This window comes from Epinephelus moara, chromosome 5, assembly GCF_006386435.1.
Source record: "Epinephelus moara isolate mb chromosome 5, YSFRI_EMoa_1.0, whole genome shotgun sequence".
NCBI classification, from domain to species: Eukaryota; Metazoa; Chordata; class Actinopteri; order Perciformes; family Serranidae; genus Epinephelus; species Epinephelus moara.
Window position 1 is genome coordinate 40,012,754 of NC_065510.1, and position 19,547 is coordinate 40,032,300.

The 19,547-nt window shown below is 41.7% G+C and overlaps 2 protein-coding genes across 2 annotated transcripts; both read left to right on the forward strand.

Annotated features, from left to right (window-relative positions):
• The first annotated feature begins 115 nt into the window (after positions 1–115).
• Positions 116–9,201, forward strand: chrna9a (cholinergic receptor, nicotinic, alpha 9a). Its single transcript, XM_050044735.1, has 7 exons — positions 116–347; positions 466–611; positions 1,959–2,113; positions 2,199–2,379; positions 6,004–6,355; positions 7,380–7,984; positions 8,099–9,201. The coding sequence occupies exons 1-7, from the start codon at positions 302–304 to the stop codon at positions 8,267–8,269; spliced, it is 1,656 nt and encodes a 551-aa protein (XP_049900692.1). The 5' UTR covers positions 116–301; the 3' UTR covers positions 8,270–9,201.
• Positions 9,202–13,977: 4,776 nt separating this feature from the next.
• LOC126390890 (uncharacterized) lies at positions 13,978–17,168 on the forward strand. The gene is made up of 2 exons (XM_050045385.1): positions 13,978–14,128; positions 14,222–17,168. The coding sequence occupies exons 1-2, from the start codon at positions 14,086–14,088 to the stop codon at positions 15,838–15,840; spliced, it is 1,662 nt and encodes a 553-aa protein (XP_049901342.1). The 5' UTR covers positions 13,978–14,085; the 3' UTR covers positions 15,841–17,168.
• Positions 17,169–19,547: the final 2,379 nt, after the last annotated feature.

A 19,547-nucleotide genomic window follows, 5' to 3' on the forward strand; every position in this document is an offset into this window, starting at 1 on the left:
TGTGTGTGGGTTTGTGTGTGTGTGTGTGTGTGTGTGTGTGTGTGTGTGAGTGATAGCCCCAGGTCCTGTTCCAGAGCAGCGATCACACACTGAGAAACAGTGACAGAGAGGCAACTAACAGCTAGCGAAGCATTCAGAGCTTCTGACAGGATGTAAGATCTCGAGAATTTTCTGTGGTCTCGCTGAGCGTCAGCAGGTGAGAATGGAGATCAGAATAGAGTGACGCTCTGGATTCGGACCCGGGCTGTCACAGCAACTGCTTTGCTGAATAATTGATCCCTTGGCTTGTGACTGGTTGAAAATGAGGAAGGCAGCACTGATGGTTTGGATCAGTCTTGTGGTGCAAGGTCAGTTCTGATGTTTATATCTGACTGATATGGTAAAGCTAACTCTGCCTTGTATTCTGCTCTTGTTTCTGCAGCCTTTTGTCTATTGTAACCCTCTGCTGTCCTCTTGCCCCCTCAGTGTCCCACGGGGCTCAGGGTCATTATGCCCACAAACTTCTGTCTGACCTGATGGAGGACTACTCCAATGCTCTGAGACCAGTGGACGACACAGACAAAGCCCTCAATGTCTCCCTGCAGATCACCCTGTCACAGATCAAAGATATGGTGAGTAGAGAGGAAACTCTATTACATATTATTGCCAAACATGGATTTAGAGATATAAAGCCTGTACACCCCCAGCCACGTATACAACCAATCAACCTCAAAAGAATCCTAAATCCCGACATTTCACACACACTGTTCATTTATGTTCTTCACCTTCTTGCTCCAGCACTTTATTGATGCTACAGAATGCCTACACTAACTCAAAAATCCAAATCGAAGACACCATGTATGTATAAATAAACTAGATGCATTTGGTCTCTTTTGAAACTTCTGTGAATTTGATGACTTCTTGGTCTCACAACATGAGTTGTAGAGCTGTAGAGTTTAAGATGATAAATTATATCAGAGGAAGACAGACATAATAATCTGTTGTTGTTGTGATTCATGACTCACTTGAAACTGTCACTGATTCAAGATAAAAAAAAAAAAATCAAAGTTTTTTTGTCACATGCTTATACGATACATGCAGTAAAATGCAGGGTGGTGTACCCTTTATTTAAATAAGACTTTATTTAGATTTTTGAATATATACAATCTACATCATAAACACTGACCACATTGACAAAACAAAGAACTCACAACCTAACAAAAAATGTCCGACAACATGCATTTATCAATATTTACACTACAAATAAACTCAATGCCCGAACTTCATAGCTGATCAACTTAGTTACTATGAAATACATAAAATATAATTAAACTTAAGCATACAGTATGTCAAGTATAACTCTTTGAATACAGTTAATTTCTATAATTTTTTATCCTTCACCAAGTAAAGAGCAAAAAGGCTGCAGTAAAAAGAAGAATTAGGAATTATTTCATCTAATTTTCTTCAAGCACATATCAAAGGGTAGATAGTGACAGAACCATGTTGATAAGGTATATAAATCAAGTTACACGTTAGAGAGCTACTGTGTGTACAGTGTAACCAATTCTTAGATGAGTACATCAGGATTTAAATACTGCACTGTAATACAGTAGTGGACTTACAATTTAATTAATTAAATGAACAAAGCAGAGGCCTAAAGTTTTTGTCCAGCTCAGCTAAACTGGAAGTAGCCATTTTGGCTAGCAGAAGTCTCTGGTGCGCCTTCTCTATGGGCCCAATGATTGCAAGCATCTGGGTAATTTTATACATGCAGCTAAACTATTTTGGCTTCATGAGCCACTGAGCAACTTTCACAGGAATTAAAGGGTGCTCCGCCCTTAACGCTGTATTCAGGTTTTTTTTTTTTTACATCCATGTGTCTCTAACTCTAAGAGCATCCAGTCTGTTAGCATTAGTTTTTCATAAAAACTTATTTTGTCTTTCTCTAAATGTGTTTATATGTGTGTATGCGTGTTTAGGATGAGAGAAACCAGGTGCTGACTACGTACCTGTGGATCAGGCAAGTCTGGCATGACAACCTCCTGAAGTGGGACAAGGAGGACTATGATAACCTGGAGATGATCAACATCCCCAGTGACCTAGTTTGGAAGCCAGACATTGTCCTCTACAACAAGTTAGTAAGAGGGTTCACAGTACACTTGTAATGCAGCGGTGTGTGTATCTGACTGATGTGTCCTTTCCTCTCTCTGTGTGTATAGAGCAGATGAGGAGCCTGCAGAAGCATCCAGCACTAATGTAAAACTGCGTTATAACGGAGAGATCATCTGGGACTCTCCAGCGATCACAAAGAGCACATGTGTGGTGGACGTCTCCTACTTCCCCTTTGACTGGCAACAGTGCAACCTCACCTTCGGTTCCTGGACCTACAATGGCAACCAGGTGTGTTTAAGCATGCTGATGACAGGGTGAATGAGACAGGGATCACACCTTCTACTTGTTTGAGATCATTCTGATCATCCATATTAAAAATGCAAACCCTGTTTACAGCATAATCCACCTCTCCACTGTTAATTTTTACGACAGCAATGTATCAAATGACAAACTGAAAACAATGTGACAGTGTGACATTGCTCGCTCATAGCAATGAACCTACAGAGAATTATCACCTGAATCTGCAGCTCCCCTCAGTTTTATGGAGCTTATAATGAGTTTCAGCTTATTGTTTAGTTGTGCAGCCCATAACTTTACTGTTTTGGTTCAATCTCACCACTCTTGTGGCCTTTTTGGGCGAAGCAGGCAGCTGTTTTCAGTAAAAGAAAAACCTCTAAAAATCCACTCTACCTGCTCAGCACTGAAAAGCTGACAGACATAGTAAGAGACTAGCTGGTGAAAGTAGTCAGTCACTCCCCCTGAATTCTGCACAACCTTGCAATTTTGTCCAATCACTGCAATTTTACAGCAAATTTCACCATCAAAAACCGGTAAATCTCATTTTATTGTAAAACTGTGTGCAGTCTATGTGCCTGGGACCAGTGGCGTAAGGTAATTACGATGGGCCCCGCTGCAGGCTATTATGACAGGCTCTAGTGCACGCTATCGCAGGGCCGGCCCTAGCCATTTTGGTGCCTTAGGCGAGATTGAGATTTGGTGCCCCCCCGAACCACATTACCCCACCGGTACTGGGGACACAAACATCAGGGACCACAATGGTTTCAAGACAAAAAGTGCTGCTGGGGTAGGTGTAAATCTTAAAATGTCACAGAACTCACTAATAGTAGTAAAACAGCATTTTTTATTTAGCGTAATTGCTAATAGGCTATTAGCCAATTTGCAGCCCAGTAATCCAGTGTAGACCTAATTCATTGATATATTTCAATATCAATCAAGCTTACTACAATGTGCTACGATGCCACATCTCTGGTGCAAGCCAGTGCAGAAATCTGTTTTTGTGGATAAGTTCGTGTTAGCCATTATCACTGATATTTGTCAGCGAAATTTCAGCACAAGAAGGAGCAGTTATCCAGATAGCGAGCTATTGGCTTGCCATTCAGTCTCATATCCTTCAATCTGTATTATCTGAGTCCAACAGCTATCGTAGCATTATTATGTAGCATTAGCTTTATTGCTACTTAGCTAGCTAGCTGCAACAAATGAAACATCTAACGACGTTACACACAGAACAGCATTTTAAAGATAACATAAGACAGACGACATACCTCTATATTGGACTTTCTTTTCCTCCTCCTCCTGCACCTGACGACTTGGACCTTATCATTATTATGAAACGCAGGTAAAACGTATATCTGCCTATCTTGACCAGATTTTGACACAGACCCCACTTTCAGTGCGCACAGTACAGGTGCAGGGGCGGGGCAGATGAAAATTTTTGAGGAACAGGGGTGCAAAGTGTATTTCTTTCTTTCTTGCTTGCTTTCTCTCTTTCTGTCTTTTTTTATGTATTTGTTCATTTGTTACCTCCAGAAAAAAAATAGGATGGGCACCCACTGGCGAATTTTTATTATTATTTTTTAAAATTTTATTTTCATTTTTTTCCCAGCGCCCACCAGACAATGTGGCGCACTAGGCGACCGCCTATATCGCCTATGCCTTAAGCCGGCCCTGCGCTATCATGCACATATCGTCTCATCAGATCATCAGAGACTTGGCATTGGATTACATTAGCACACATATTACCCATATTACCCATCTGTATATAACAAAAAATACCAGAGAAAACAAGAAATTATTAACAATTATTAATTCAATTTAACAATGTTAATAGTTGATTCATACTTATAGAATAGTTGATTTATAAAGTAGTTGATTTATAGTTATAAAGTATACAATTTCATCATAGATGCTAAATAAACATGACGGAGATGGGTTTGCTGTTTTCAAGGGTATATATAGCAAATGGCACCATTTTTTAATTTAATGAGAGTTCCTCTTTGAACACAGGCATATTTTCAAGGCAGCTATCACTCACAAGGGCCCATTCTCCACCCAACACAGCTCGGTGTTGGATGTTAGCTGCTGCTGTTAGCTCGTGCTAACCGTGCAGAGAAAACAGGAGGAGAATGGCTCACAAAGTCCTTCAGCATTGCTTCAAATGGCAGCAACAGCCCCTAATCCCCCTCAAATCATTACAAATACATTCAGATACTCTGGAAAACACCAAATACACTTTAATAGCAACTATTTTGCTCTTTTCACTTGCTCTCGCATTCCAAAAACCACCTATAACCATTGCAACATGCATTGCAATTTTTCAGAAAAAGTGCTGTGAAATCAGGCATTTCAGGCCGCAGCAATCTTAAAAACAGTCCACAAAATCCTGGAGGGACTGTAAAGTGGAGCATTGAGCAGCTTAAGAGCTGGAGTTGGTGGAGACCAAAACAGATCTAAAAGGGTGTAGCTCTTTTAATTACCTATTATTCTGCTGGATAGCTTGTGAAGAGAGAGCTCCAGGGATGATGTTTTTTTAGACCGACACAGAAGTTAGCATCGCACTGCTTTTCTCATCAAAAGCCTATGAGGTTTTTCCGTTGGACTATTGCAGAATATAAGCTCTGGGGCAAACAAAGAATCATACTTACATGTTTAAGATCATTTTTACAAATCAACACCCCTTTTCTGATAAATGCAATCGCCAGAAGTCCAAAGCTAACATTAGGCTAGTAACTAACTACACCGCGGTTACATGGCTTCAGCGTCAACAAAAAGCCTTGTAAAGCCGTGTTTGGTGAAATGATGTGTTGTAGTCTCATTTAGCCATTTGTTGGCAGCCACCTTTTTTCAAGACGTGTAAAAGCTTCGACATTCATCATTGGGGTATTTACTGATGTATCTTATGTTGTAGAACAAAACGTGAAAGTCTCTTCAGCTTGTGTTAACCACAGACTTTATTTCAGGCATCTAACCAAAAACCCATTCAAAAAACCCACTGACTTAAAGACGAGGGAACTGGAAGTGCAAAAACGCTAACTCATTTCTGTGTTTGAGGACTCATTCCTACAGCATTCTATTGTTGCTCTCTAACTGCTGGATGTATAAAGAAGCAACTGCATGTTAACAAGTTCACCATGTTGACTTAAAATGTGATGTTACTCTCAGTTTCAAGGAGGATGATAGCACGACAAGGAAGCAGTTAAAGGTTTGTTCACCCAAATGACGAACTACCCCCCTCACATTTTCAGTTCAGTGAATCTCCATTTTAGTAAAAAGTCAAATAGGATGACAGAGTGTTTTCTGGGTGATTTGCATTTTCTTCTGATGTATTTATATGTTGGTTTCCATGTTGCTCCTTTAGTGGAACAGAAAATCTAAATAGTTTATACAGTAAGTATAGTGTGTACCGTATGTTAGCACTGGTAATCAATACAGGTCATGTACCAGCGTCTTGCCCACTGTAGTCTGTAACTGGCTCCAGTTCCTGACCAGATCAGATAAATTAAGAGTGAATAACTTCTTGTTTTTAAACACTCTGTAAGGGGAATTCGAGTTGTTAGTTGCTGTGTCCACATGACAGCATGTTTGCATTGCTGATATGTGTCCTCTACACAGGTGGACATCAGTTTGGGGATGGACAGCGGTGACCTGTCTGACTTTGTGGAGAATGTGGAGTGGGAGTGTCACGGCATGCCAGCAGTAAGAAACGTCAGGATGTACGGCTGCTGCTCCGACCCTTACACTGAAATCACCTACACCCTGCTACTGAAGCGCCGCTCCTCTTTTTACATCTTCAACTTGCTCCTGCCCTGCTTCCTCATCTCATTCCTGGCCCCGCTGGGCTTCTACCTGCCGGCTGACTCGGGGGAGAAGGTTTCCCTTGGCGTCACAGTGCTGCTGGCGCTTACTGTGTTCCAGTTGTTGGTGGCTGAGAGCATGCCTCCTGCAGAAAGCATGCCCTATATAGGTCTGAATCATTCTCTTTGCATTCAATTTTGCCTCATTATGAAAATATTTAAACTACTGAAACCCACTCCACAGGGTAGAGCAAAAGAATAAAATGAATGAAAAACTTTGGCTCATAGAAATAAAAGTATTTATAGTACAGCAACATTATGAAATGCCAGATGTAGACTTAGTATTTCACAGTTTTGATTCGGGACCTCTTAATTCTGACTTAAGGCCTTTACAAACCAGGTTTGTGGTTGCATTCAGACTATTCATACCAGTGTTACATCAAAATGTTTTTTTCCACCATTAATGCGTTTGCCCCCCTCGGTGGTTAGGGTTAAGGCTAAGGGTTTGGGTAAGGTTTAGGTAGAGGGAAATTCACCGGCAGCAATGCAAATTTGCAACAGCTTCTGGAAGGAAATAAAAAAGGAAATAGGTCTGGTTGCTGTTGCTGTTTGCAAGATTGAAAGGAGTTTGCAATCTTAGTTGGGACTACAGATCCTCCGTGTTGTGGTTTTATAACCCCCATAGGTAGTGGCACAACGTGATTGGTTGATGACTTTTTCGCAGTGCAAAAGCTCAGACAAATCTGCCCTGTTCTAGTTTTTTCGGCACATAATTGTCGCCATCTGTGTGAATGTACTCATGGCAAAAGCAACAGTTTGCCACCTTTGCGTGAAGTCCTTCAGCGTCTTAGAAATTTGACTCAGTATCTTATAATTATGACTTACTGTGATTATTCTAAATTTAATTTTATCATTTTACTTTTCATGCATTTTCTTTTCTTGGCAGAAATGAGCTTCACACAAACTCAGCTCTTTTACTTGGAGACTAAATCGGTTGATATATAGGTTGATATGTCTATGTTTAAAGATGTATCTGGGACAACAGATTTCCATGGCATGTCTTTCCAGTTCAGTACTGACAAAGTGAGGAAGTTGTATGTGAATGTTCAGCCTTGTAGTTCACAAATTAGGGCTGCTTTGTATGTGTTGTCTCTCCCCTTTGTAATCCATCCTGTCCTTTATCCTTTCCTCCAGGGAAGTACTACATAGCCACCATGACTATGATCACAGCCTCCACCTCGCTCACCATCTTTATCATGAACATTCATTTCTGTGGGCCTGAGGCCAAGCCGGTCCCTCACTGGGCCAAAGTGCTCATCATAGACTACATGTCCAAGATTTTCTTTGTCTACGAGGTGGGGGAGAACTGCACTACGCCGGAGAGTGAGAGGACACCGCTCTACCCTGAGGAACCCTTGAACGGTAACAGCAGCTACCACGATGACTATTTCAATGACTACCATCATGACAGCGACCCATACAAGTACAGCAACGGCCATGGCGTACATCATCCCAACAAGCATCACAAAAACCAGGCCAATGGCAATGCCAACAATAGCCGTCACCATTACAACAACCATAACAACCATGCTTCCAGACTGGAGAGGGGCGAGGGGAAGCGAGAGCCTGCAAAGCGCTACCACCACATCAGGAGGGATGAACTAGACTACCAGACCCGTCCTCATCCACAAAACCTCCCGCACCTGAACGGAGGGCTGAAGGAACAGCTCCTCTTTCCTGTGGAGAAGCTTCAGGTCCCAGCCTGCCCATGCTGCTGCCCCTGCCTCCAACATAAACAGGTGCATCACCACAGCATCTCTGTTTACTCACTTTACCCACTTATCTGATTACTCCTCTTCTTCTAAAGTTTCTTTAAGTGCTTGCTTTGGTTCATCTATCTGTCTCTTCTTCAGGTGGTAAAGAACATCCAGTACATAGCCAACTGTTTCCGCGAGCAGAGAGCTACTTGTGTCAAGGCAGCAGAGTGGAAGAAGGTCGCCAAGGTGATGGATAGGTTTTTCATGTGGATCTTCTTTGTCATGGTGTTCCTCATGAGCATCCTCATCATCGCCAAGGCATCCTGACAGCCTCCTCCCTCGTCTTTTTACCATCATGATAACAGTCATCCTCCTTCACGGCTGGACCTCAGCATTACTCAGTGTCACCTCATTTTTTTACTTTAAAGCAGCACCAGATAAATCAAAACTGTTTTATATGTGTGTCAGTATTGTGTGTATGTGCGTGCGGTTGTGTAGGTTGATTGTTTTTTTCTTTTCTTTGACATAAAGAGGACGAGGTCACTGCGCACCAATCATCCGTTTAACCACACAGGCACACAAGCACAGGATTCATCAAAGCCTCTCGGTTAGTTAATGTCAGGTGTGCTTGCATGTGTGATGGAGCAGTGGAGCGGTAAGACAATCTAGGCTTCGCCTTGAACATGCATGGATTCTCCATTATTGATGAGCTAACAGCCAGACATCCAGCTATAGGCATTACATTACTTAACATTGCGTTTCAGGCAACCAGATGATGCTGCTTTCCAGAGTCGGTTACAATGAGAGCAGCAGCAGATTGACCTTAAATACTTATGAGATAACATTATATATGGTCAAAGGGCCAATCATCATGGGAAAGCGTGCAATGTAAGGACATTTAGTGTTTTACTAGTTTAGATTGTAAGAAATTTGGTTTACATTAGTTGTGAATACTTGAATGTGAGACTTGAAGAAAAAGGGTGAATGTTTACCTTTCTTACTTTTCAAAGAGCCCTCACTTTTTAACACAATACTCAGACCTTAAAGTCTACCTCCAGAGTGTGAACAGTGGATGTACTGTACCTTTTGACTAACTTGTGCTTCGCTCATTGGTCCAGTAAAAAATAAACCTTTGATAGCTTGTTATTAAATATGGTTTTACTCACTGTCCCAGCAGTTTGTGTTATGGTACAAATCTAATTTATTGTAAACAATGTATACATACAATTTACAGATTTTTTTTTTTTTTTTTTAATATATAAAAGCTCTTAAAACTGCCTCACACTTTTCCTGTAAAATGTATATAAACTAATATATATATATATCTATATATCTCTATATATCTTCTTACTATATAATGACGAAACCTCTGTCTGTGTGTGTGTGTCTGTTCCACGTTTTTCTCCTCACTGACTTGGTCAATCCATGTGAAAATTAGCACAGTGGTAGAGGGTCATGGGAGGATGCAAATGAAGCAATATTATATCAATTGGCCAAAGGGGGGCGCTAGAGCAACCGATTGAAATTTTGAATGGGCATATCTCATGCCCTGTATGTTGTAGAGACATGAAACTTTGCACAGAGATGCCTCTACTCATGAGGAACAAATTTGCTTCAAGAACCCATAACTTCCGATTATATAGATTTTCCGCCATTTTGAATTTTTTGAAAAACACAAACATCGATCTCTTCCTAGGAAGTTTGACCGATCTGCATGAAACTCGGTGAACATAATCTAGGGACCAATATCTAAAGTTCCCTCTTGGCAAAAGTTGGAAAACTTACTAAAACTGAGCTTCTATGGGGCGTTGGTGGCTTAGTGGTAGAGCAGGCGCCCCATGTATAAGGCTGTTGCCGCAGCGGCCCAGGTTCGACTCCAGCCTGTGGCCCTTTGCTGCATGTCACTCCCTCTCTCTCTCCTCCCTTCATGCTTGTCTGTCCTATCAAATAAAGGCTAAAACTGCCTCAAAAAATATCTTAAAAAACAAAACAAAACTGAGCTTCTATAAGGCAATGAATATTGCAGAGGGCGTGGCTCATCACATAAAGGTGTATAACATCTCAAGGGTTTCACCGATCACCACGCAACTTTGTAGGCATATGACCACACATAATCTGAGGGGATCCCTCCATTATTGACCCCATCAAACAAAATGGGGGCGCTAGAGAGCTAATTTCTTATGTAGGCCTAACCGCTATATTGATTTTTACTATACTTGGTAGATATGTAGAACAGGATGCCTCAAGGTGACTGGAGAAATTGAACTCTAATTGGCAACTGGGTGGCGCTATAACAACAGAAAAATGCTTAAAAATGGCTAAAATGTGACCGGTCGCTGTGGCTCCCCCTGTGGCCCAATGTTGTTTTGTTTCTAATTTTTGGTATTCTACGTCATGGTATGGTATACTGTACTCAATGGGTATGGACTAGTATATACATATATATATATATATATATATATATATATATATATATATGAACACATACATTTTGTTTCAGTTAAAGCTCACACAAAATCCTTGAATACTTATTACTTATAATCCATCCACAGGTGTTGAATATCAAGATGCTGATTAAACTACATCATTACTACGCAGGTGTGACTTGGGATGGTCATAATAAAAGGCTGCTCTAAAATGTACAGTTTTATCTTGAAAAACCAGTCAGTATCTGGTAGAGCACCATTTGCCTCATGCAGTGCAACACATCTTCACATAGAGTCGGTCAGGTTGTTGAATGTGTCCTGTGGAATGTCATCCCACTCTTCTTCAATGGCTGTATGAGGTTACACTGTCGTACGTGCTGATCAGAGCATCCCAAACATGTTCACAGCGGATGAATGGCATGACAATAGGATCAGGATCAGGATCTCATCATCATATCTCTGTGCATGTATAATAATGATAATAATAATAATAATAATAATAATCATAAAGCGCTTTTCAAAACAGAGTTCCATAGTACTTTACATGTCAATAATTTAAACAGACAAGACATGAAAACAACACTTTTTAAAATAACTGATACAAACACAGACAGTTTATATTAACTTAAAACTAAATTAAAACCAGGAAAGACTTTCCAATAAAAGTATGTTTGAAAAGGGATTTAAAACTGACTCAACTGACCTGATTTCCTCAGAGAGATTTTTCCTGAGCCTTGAGGCCAGCAAACATTGAGCAGACATAAAGACAGCAAACTCTCTGTCCCCCTCAGTTTTCAGCCAGACCTCTGGAACATACAAAAGACCTCTGCCCGAGGACCTGAAAGTATGTCCTGGTGTATACGGTGCTAGAAGATCAGAGATATAGCTGGGAGAGAGACCATGAAGTGCCTTGAAAGTAATCTATCTATCTATCTATCTATCTATCTATCTATCTATCTATCTATCTAAAAAATTGCAATCATACAGTAGAAGACACTCACACACATACACACAGTGTGACAGACATGAGGCTCAGCAAATGAACCACAGCTAAGTTCCTTTAGACATTTTCATTCCTCCAAGAGCCTCTAGAGGGCAGATATGATCATAGAGGTTTCAGTTACCAGAAAACCTGAATGTGTGAGTTCTTCAATTAGAAAGTGACAAATAGACAGCTTAAAGATTTTAAAAGACATAAAATACAGAGAATCCGTTAAGTATTATCAGATGCTCTTAATGGCTACAAGGTGTACCAGTACAATAGTTCAAAAAATTGGTGAAAAAAAGCACATGAACTACATAAGAACAGATTTAGAGGTTACATTTATTCTGCAGGACAAAGCTCGTTTGGGCCACTGCTTATCCACATCTTCACTGCAGAAACAATGAATTACTATGATAGTAGTTAAGATTTGTATGTGATGGACAAACAAAAATGGGTAAATAAGAGCCTTAGTGATGATAACCTCAATAAAACAAAAATGTGATGTGATATTTGTGATGTAATTCCTAATTTACTAATAAATAACATCAGAAAACATTCAGAAATATACCAGACTCAGGCTAAAGGTAATTCTACTCTGTATATAATTGGTGTTCTCAGTTACAGACTCCAGAAGCCTCCCCGACTCACTGAATGTCTTTCATTAGGCAGTTTTTAAATAGATATAATTATTAAAGAAACAAAAGAAAATAATAACAATAATAGTAACACAATCATCCATTTCAACTCAGGTGCAAAAAGATTTGACACCACTCTGTCTGACGTCTCAGCACCACATCATGATAGCAATAGTCAATAACTTGTCTGATAGATGACATCGCACACACTAACCTGGAGTTTGTAAACAAATACACACTGTGTATTTGTATCTGCATGAAGTCACAGTTTAAGTGTTGTGCAACTGGAGATGTGGTACTAACACCATGTATGTTATTAAATACATGTTGGTTTGTCGGTCAGTTTTTACACACTTTAATGTAAAAAAATAATTGTAATATGTTTGGTATTCTTCTGATTTTCCCACAAGCACCGCCTTCAAGCCAAATTTCAATTTGTCCAATACTTTGGTTTGTGGCCAAATAGCTGCAAACTAATGACATTCCCATCGACCGCAGTTGTACTTTGGCTTTACTGCCAATAAGCAAATATTAGCATGCTAACTAAGGTGGTGAACGTTAAACCTTCTTAAAGCCAGCATAACAGTGTTGTCATTGTTAGCATTTTAGCATGCTGACATCAGCTTTTAGCTCAATTCACTGTTGTGCCTGAGTCAAGCCTCGCAGAGCTGCTGTCATGGCTGTAGATTCTCAGTACTATTTTGTCGTTAGACAGTTTGGTCAGTCTGTGTGACACTGACAGGAGGGTGTCTATAGGTTATCATCCCACTCGACAGAATAAAAGTTTGCATTTTATGTTTCTGGAAACCATGGATATGTAACACTTGTTCACTGTTGTAAGATGGATATGTTTCTTTATGTTTCAACAGCGCTGTAGTTAATGTGTGGTTATGTAAAAGCACTAAAACTACTGGGCTATGGTTAGGAAAAGATCTTGTTTCGGCTTAAATTACCCAGTTTTGGTGGCATAATCATAGCTGGAAATGCTGCTGAAGTGCTAAAAAAAAAAAACAGCGGATTTTGGAGGAGCAAGCACTGCTAGAAATGCTGCTCAAATCTTGCTAAAAAACACCCATTTTGGTGGCACAATCACTGCTGGAAATGCTGCCGGTGTCTCGCTAAAACAAACAAGTGTTTTTGATGGCACAATCACCACTGTAAATGCTGTCAATGTCTTGTCACTTTTGGCAGCACAATCGGTGGAAAAGCCGCCGGCATCTTGCTAAAAAGCACTCCGTTTTTGTTGGTGCAGTTGCTGCAGGAAAGGCTGCTGGTGTCTCGCTAACAAACACCCAGTTTTGGTGGCACAGTTACCACTGGAAATGCTGCCTACATCTTGCTAAAAACACCCTGTTTTGTGGCACAATCATGGCTGGAAATGCTGCCAATGTCTCGCTAAAAAACACCTGGTTTTGGTGGCACAGTCACAACTAGTAATGCAGATATCTTGCTAAAAAACACTGGTTTTGGTGGCACACTTGCTGCTGGAAATGCTGCCAATATTGTTTGTTGTTAGTCTCAAACAGTGGTTTGCACTGATCTTCAGCTTGGCGGCCATTTCGCCTAAGTAAAATGCCATCCACCATCCCTTTCACATGCCAGTCACAAAGTCAGCTATACAACATTGATATGATATGTATGAAGCATACAATTATCTGTGGTTTTCAGAAACTTACATTGTCAGCATTTTCTTCTGGCAACTGAGTTTATTGATCCCTGGTGGTTCCTAAGTGACAACTCATCAGCTCACTTTAAAGATAGCGACTGAACAATCAAATGACTCTACTCTTGGTCTTTGATCACACTGATGTACAATATCTCAGCCTGCTTCCCAGGTTTTTGCCTCAGCTGGACCATGACCTCTTGCTGGACTGTGTATACTCAGAGATAAGATCTGCTGTGCTGAGTGTTTCAGAGACGGACTATTGCGTTGTTTTCTCCAGACTGATATTTGAAAAACATGGTGATGGCAATGGTTAGAGTTCAGAGGGGTTTAACATGTCATAGGGTCAGACACACCCAGTACGTTGGGATCTATATAGTGAGCTACTGTTCTCTATTGTTCTCAGTTTATGGAGGCAAGTGACCAGAAACAGCATGTCATCCATTGGCAAGCAGCTGTCTTCCATCAGCTGTGCAGGTAAGTTGGGATTTATGTTCATTTCTTTTGAATATATCCTATCCTCTCTCTCTTTCATCTGACCATAACCCTTCTTCTTTTTCATCTCCTCAGGCAAGAAGCCACCATCACCCTACCCTGACATGAGACTGGTTTTGCTTGGGAAGACTGGCAGCGGAAAAAGCTCTACTGCCAACTCCATCTTGGGCCGTAAGGTCTTTGAGTCAAAGGTTGGCAGCTCCTCTGTCACCCAACGCTGTCGCAGGGTCTCTGGAGAATTTCGTGGGCGACGCCTGACACTCCTGGACACTCCGGGGCTTCTGGACACTTCTCAGACTCCACAGGAGGTTCAGAAGGAGTTGAGGAGGAGTGTTAGCCTCCTATACCCAGGGCCCCATGTGCTCCTTCTTGTTATTCGGATTGGGAGATTCACTCAGGAGGAGAAGGAGGTGGTGCGGCAGATCAAACAGGCAATGGCTTCTGATGCTTTGAATTTCTCTGTGGTGGTTTTTACCCATGGAGACCTTCTGGAAGAAGGGACATCAGTGAAGCAGTGTCTGATCGACGGGTGCAAGGATCTGGCTGATCTGGTGGCCGGATGTGGGGGCAGGTACTGTGTCTTCAACAACCAAAGCATCAAGAACAAGGAGCAGGTATATGAGCTGCTTGCTTTAGTGGACAGCATGATGCAGGGAAATGCAGGAATGTTCTACAGCATTAAGATGCTCCAGAAAGCAGAGGAGGACCTAGCTCAGGAGCTGCAGGAGGAGTGGAGGCTGCTGAATGAGAAGGAGGAGCTTTTAAAAAAGAAGCAAGAGGCAGAAATACAAGAGTTGTATGAACAAAAGCTAGAGATGGTTCAGCAAAAAAACAAGAGGGAGATGGAGGAGCTGAGGAAAAAACAAGAGCTGAAGAAGGAGGAAGAGGAGAAACTGGCAAGAGATCGGGAGGAGGCCTTTCGACGAGAGATGGAGGAGAGTGACAAGAAGGAGAAGGAGAGGCGGATACAAGAGATGGTGAGAGTGATGGAGATACGTAGAGAGGAGGAGGAAAAGAGGGATGCTCTCCAAGAAAAGCTTGACAAAGTTATGAAAAAGCTGGAGGAGCAGGCGGAGCGGGAAGAGAAAATAAGAAGAGAGATGGAGGAGAAGATCCAAAAGGACAGAATAGAAAATGAAAAGAAGGAGAAAGAGAGGGAACTGAAGCAAACACAGAAAGAGCATGCCATGAGGCAGAGTGAGGAAATGAAGAGAGACGCTTTGCAGAAAGAGCTGGATAAACTCACCCAGAGCTTGGAGGATCAGATCAGGAAGGAGGAGGACAGGAAAAAGCAAATGGAGAACCTGCTCAGACGTGAGAGGGAGGAGAACCAGAGAGAAAGGGACATACAGATGGAGAACCAGAGAGCGGAGAAAAGGAGAACCATGGCCCTCATGCAGGAGCTAAGACTCATCAGGATGAAAGTTGAGCAACAAAAAGCGATCAAAGACAATCTCAAGAGACAGGTGGAGGAGGACCTGCGGAGGGAGAGGGAAAAGTGCGACAGAGAAATTTCTCTGTTGAAAAAGCAGTGCGGAAAAAAGTGTTCAGAGCCGTGCAACATGACAATGGAGAAGAAATCTGCAGAGAGACACAGCACAGTGACAACTGTGACTGGATATATGCAGGAAATGGGACTGATGGGACTAAACGCAGCTTTAGAGAGTGTTGGAGCTCCCTGCTGTATACAGTAACAACATGAAGATTTCTATAGTGGATTTATTATTTTACAGGACAAATGCATTCATTATAACAGTAGCTTTTTTATGCATATGTATATTATGACCTTACTAACTACTAATTATTCAGGAATGTAAAGGTTCAATATGTTATGACTGAGAATTATTATTAGATTCAACCATTAACTCACAGTTGGAAAATGAAAGGAAATTAACATGAAAGCATTTCATTTCAACAAATGGATTTAATTCCATTGTGTCCTAAATCAGCAAATGCACCAAAATAGTACAAACTCTCCAAAATGATGGAGATAATCTGATTATCAACTCCCCGCCCTCTGCTTCGGACTCTCTGTCTCTGTCTCCATCATCTAAATCTGTATTCAAACAAAACCCTGTTGCCATTAATAAAGATCAAATATTACTTGAGTGCTATTTTAGTGTCCCTCACCGGTGCTCCAACTTCAGCTGAGCCATCTGGTTCTGGCCCCGACCAAAAAGTCTGCTTTAATCCTGCAGCATGTCCTGTGTGTGCGTGTGTGTGTGTGTGTGACAGAGAGAGCGAGTTGTGGGAAGAGTGGGTATTAAATTTGGAGTGTGGTGTCATATCAGTATGTTGTCTGAACAATACTATGAAAAATACCTTGAAAATATATGTACAATATATCTCAATGATAATGAAAGAGCGGTGTACTTTTTAAAAGAAATAGTTAGTTATATGTGGAAAGGAACTAACTGAGGTTCACAGTACAAAGTATAAATAAAAGTGTATAAAGAATGTGCAATGTACACCTCACTCATCTCAGCTGCACTACGCAAGCTGAGATTTAAGTGAGCACGACAGCTTAGGGCTGGTACGGGATGCCTGACTTGAGGATTCCCTGAAACATGCTGACAAGTAAAAATGTGCTCAGCCAGAGACTGGGTCTCATCCTAGGAGAGGTCGTGAGGGGATAAAAAGAGGGGCGCCTGAATCAGACGTGCATTACAGATTTATTAAACATGGCAATCTGAGGGATGAAAGAACTGAGAAGGTGAGGACGCAGATATTGATGATAAAGGCCTGATGGGTACTACTCGCCACAGGGTTGATGAGCTTATTAATGAATGTCTGGGATGCATTAATCAAATAACAACTAACTGGGGTGGTTAAAATATTAGCGGGACTGATAATGAGAAATACTTGTTGGACTATCAAAGAAAAAGGAGAAAAGACATTGTATGAGGCATCACAGATATCTCGAAGTGCTGGTAATTCCTGTCACTTACAACTGTTCATCATGTTACTACACTGACAGTTAGTGTGTGAGTGTGTGTGTGTGAGTGTGTGTGTGTGTGTTATATGTGGGGGGTGGGAGGGGTGGGTTTTCATTGTTTTTTTTTTGTTTTTTTTATCTTGTGAAGCACTTTGTGTTGCATTTTTATGTATGTAAAGCGCTATATAAATAAAGTTTGATTTGATTTGATTTGATTTGGGAACGAATCAAAGTAAACTAAAGGGGTCTAAAATTGAAATTGTGCAAAGATTATGTGTGATACGCATAGAGACTGGATGTGCAGATTTTAAATTACGAGAGAAATGTAGGTTTTCAGCCAATAGCAGCTTTAGTCTCGGTTAGAGAAACTGAGAAAGTATTAAAAGTGCTAAAACCAAAAAAAAGAAAGATAGAAACAAAGAAAAAGCATGTTACTTGAAATCTTTTGGTGGGAGAAATAGGTATAGCAAAGGGGCAGGATAAACTAAAAACTGTGTGCTATGCTCTACACAGGGAAAATGTTCTCTCTCACTGTGTCCTTCCTGAAACAGCACATGGGTGATGGCTTAGACTGCCTGTGACAGTGCAACCCGAGGCGTCTTGGCTGGCTGCGTCCGACCCTGCTTCTGCCCTGCACATTCTCACTCCGACCTCGTCACATATTGACATTTTGGTCATGGACTTTCCACGTCCAGATACGACGCACAAGGTACCCTGGGTGCATTGATTTATATTTACATACAGTCTCTTTCAAAATAAATCCACTACATCAGTACAACACAGCAAATTTACCTTTTTTCCCGTTCAAAAACAAACACAAATGGTTAGGTTTAAGCAACAAAAGGAAGTGGTTAGGTTTAGAAAAAAAGAACAGGGTTTGGCTTTAGAATCTTATGGGACGCCAACACCACTCTCTCGGGCGAAGGTCAGAGTTTGTTGGACCCATTCACCAGCCCTCCTGCCCGCCCCACTTGGACTTCCACTGCCTTAATTTTCGTCCTCGTCCCGCCTGATTTTCCCCTGACACCTCCGGGCACTGTTAAACTATAACGGCAACCAGCCATGTATCATGCTGAGTTGGTTTCTGACCCCGCAAGTCACTGCCCAAGCCCCGGATTATGACGACTTTGGAGTGAGACCATGCTCTTCTGCCTGATGATTTGGATGCTCCAACCAAACGGCCTATGTCAGCAAGATTGCACAGAAGGGAAGGTAGAGGTCGCTCCCTTCAGAAGCTGGAGGAGCACATTGCTCAGCTACAGGAGAAATAAAGATACTTGTGGTTGGTAATGCTGAAAAGTAGACTCCGATGGCTCAACTGTCGGCTCCTGAGCAGAAAATACATCATAGTCGTGTGGCAGAGGGAGGACAGAGAGATGGAGCAGATTTCAAGGATGGCTTTTTTTGAAGAATTCATTGGAGACTCACTACCACTGTGGGAAATATGATCACTGGGTAAAAGACAGAGAAGCCAACCAAGGAACAGAGTACCATAGCAAGAGAGAGGAAGGGTGGCAGAGGGAGGGGGGAGCCTGGCAACTCAGGAGAGACATGAAGGGACTGGAAGAGGATTAGGAAAAACACACAGACACACAAGAGAGTGAGTTAAACACACACATATACACACATGCACACACACACGCATATGATGATGTGAACTTGGAAATATGAATGGCACAAATATTATGCCAAGATGTAAGATGCAGTTGTGAAACTTTACAGGTGTGTAGCTGAGATCACAGCGACAGTTTAAAGATGGGTGTGGTACAAGCAAGGGTGCTGTAAGCAGGGAGGTAGAAAGTAGGGAAGGGGCTGTTGATGCCCTTACTTTACACCCTAGCCCACATTTGTATTCAGTCGTGGATTGCTGTATTGTGGCTGGATTGATTTCATCACAAAATGGTCTCCAGTTAACAGTTCTCGTTACGATTCAGTCATGAAATAAAGGACATTAGCAAATACTTACTGTCACCATTTTCACTGACAAAAAGAACAGTGCTGCAGCGACCACTGCGCTCGCTGCATCCAGGAGACAGGGTGGTGGTGAAGAACTGCAAGAGGTGAAACTGATGAAAGCCCCCTGGGTCAGCCCATTCCAGGTGCTACTGGTGACCAACTCTGCAGTGAAGATCACTGAGAGAGCCACGTGGATCCACGCCAGCCACTGTAGGAAGGCACCAGGCAGTCTCAGGGACCAGCAACATGAATCTGAGAACAGTTGAAGCAGCAAGGTTCAGACCAGGCCATCCTGAGAGGTGATCTCTACTGTGGGGTAAAAACCCACTGATTGCCACTCCCGATAAAAAGAGGGGCTGACAACACAGGCTGCAGGGCAGAGTGTTTGCTCAAAGCCGATTTTAAAGTGATATTTACAGTAGAAGATTTACGAATAACTGACAAAAAAACTAGACACCAGCAAACACATCTCATTACACATGAAAAACGTAGATTAGAAATCATAGAATT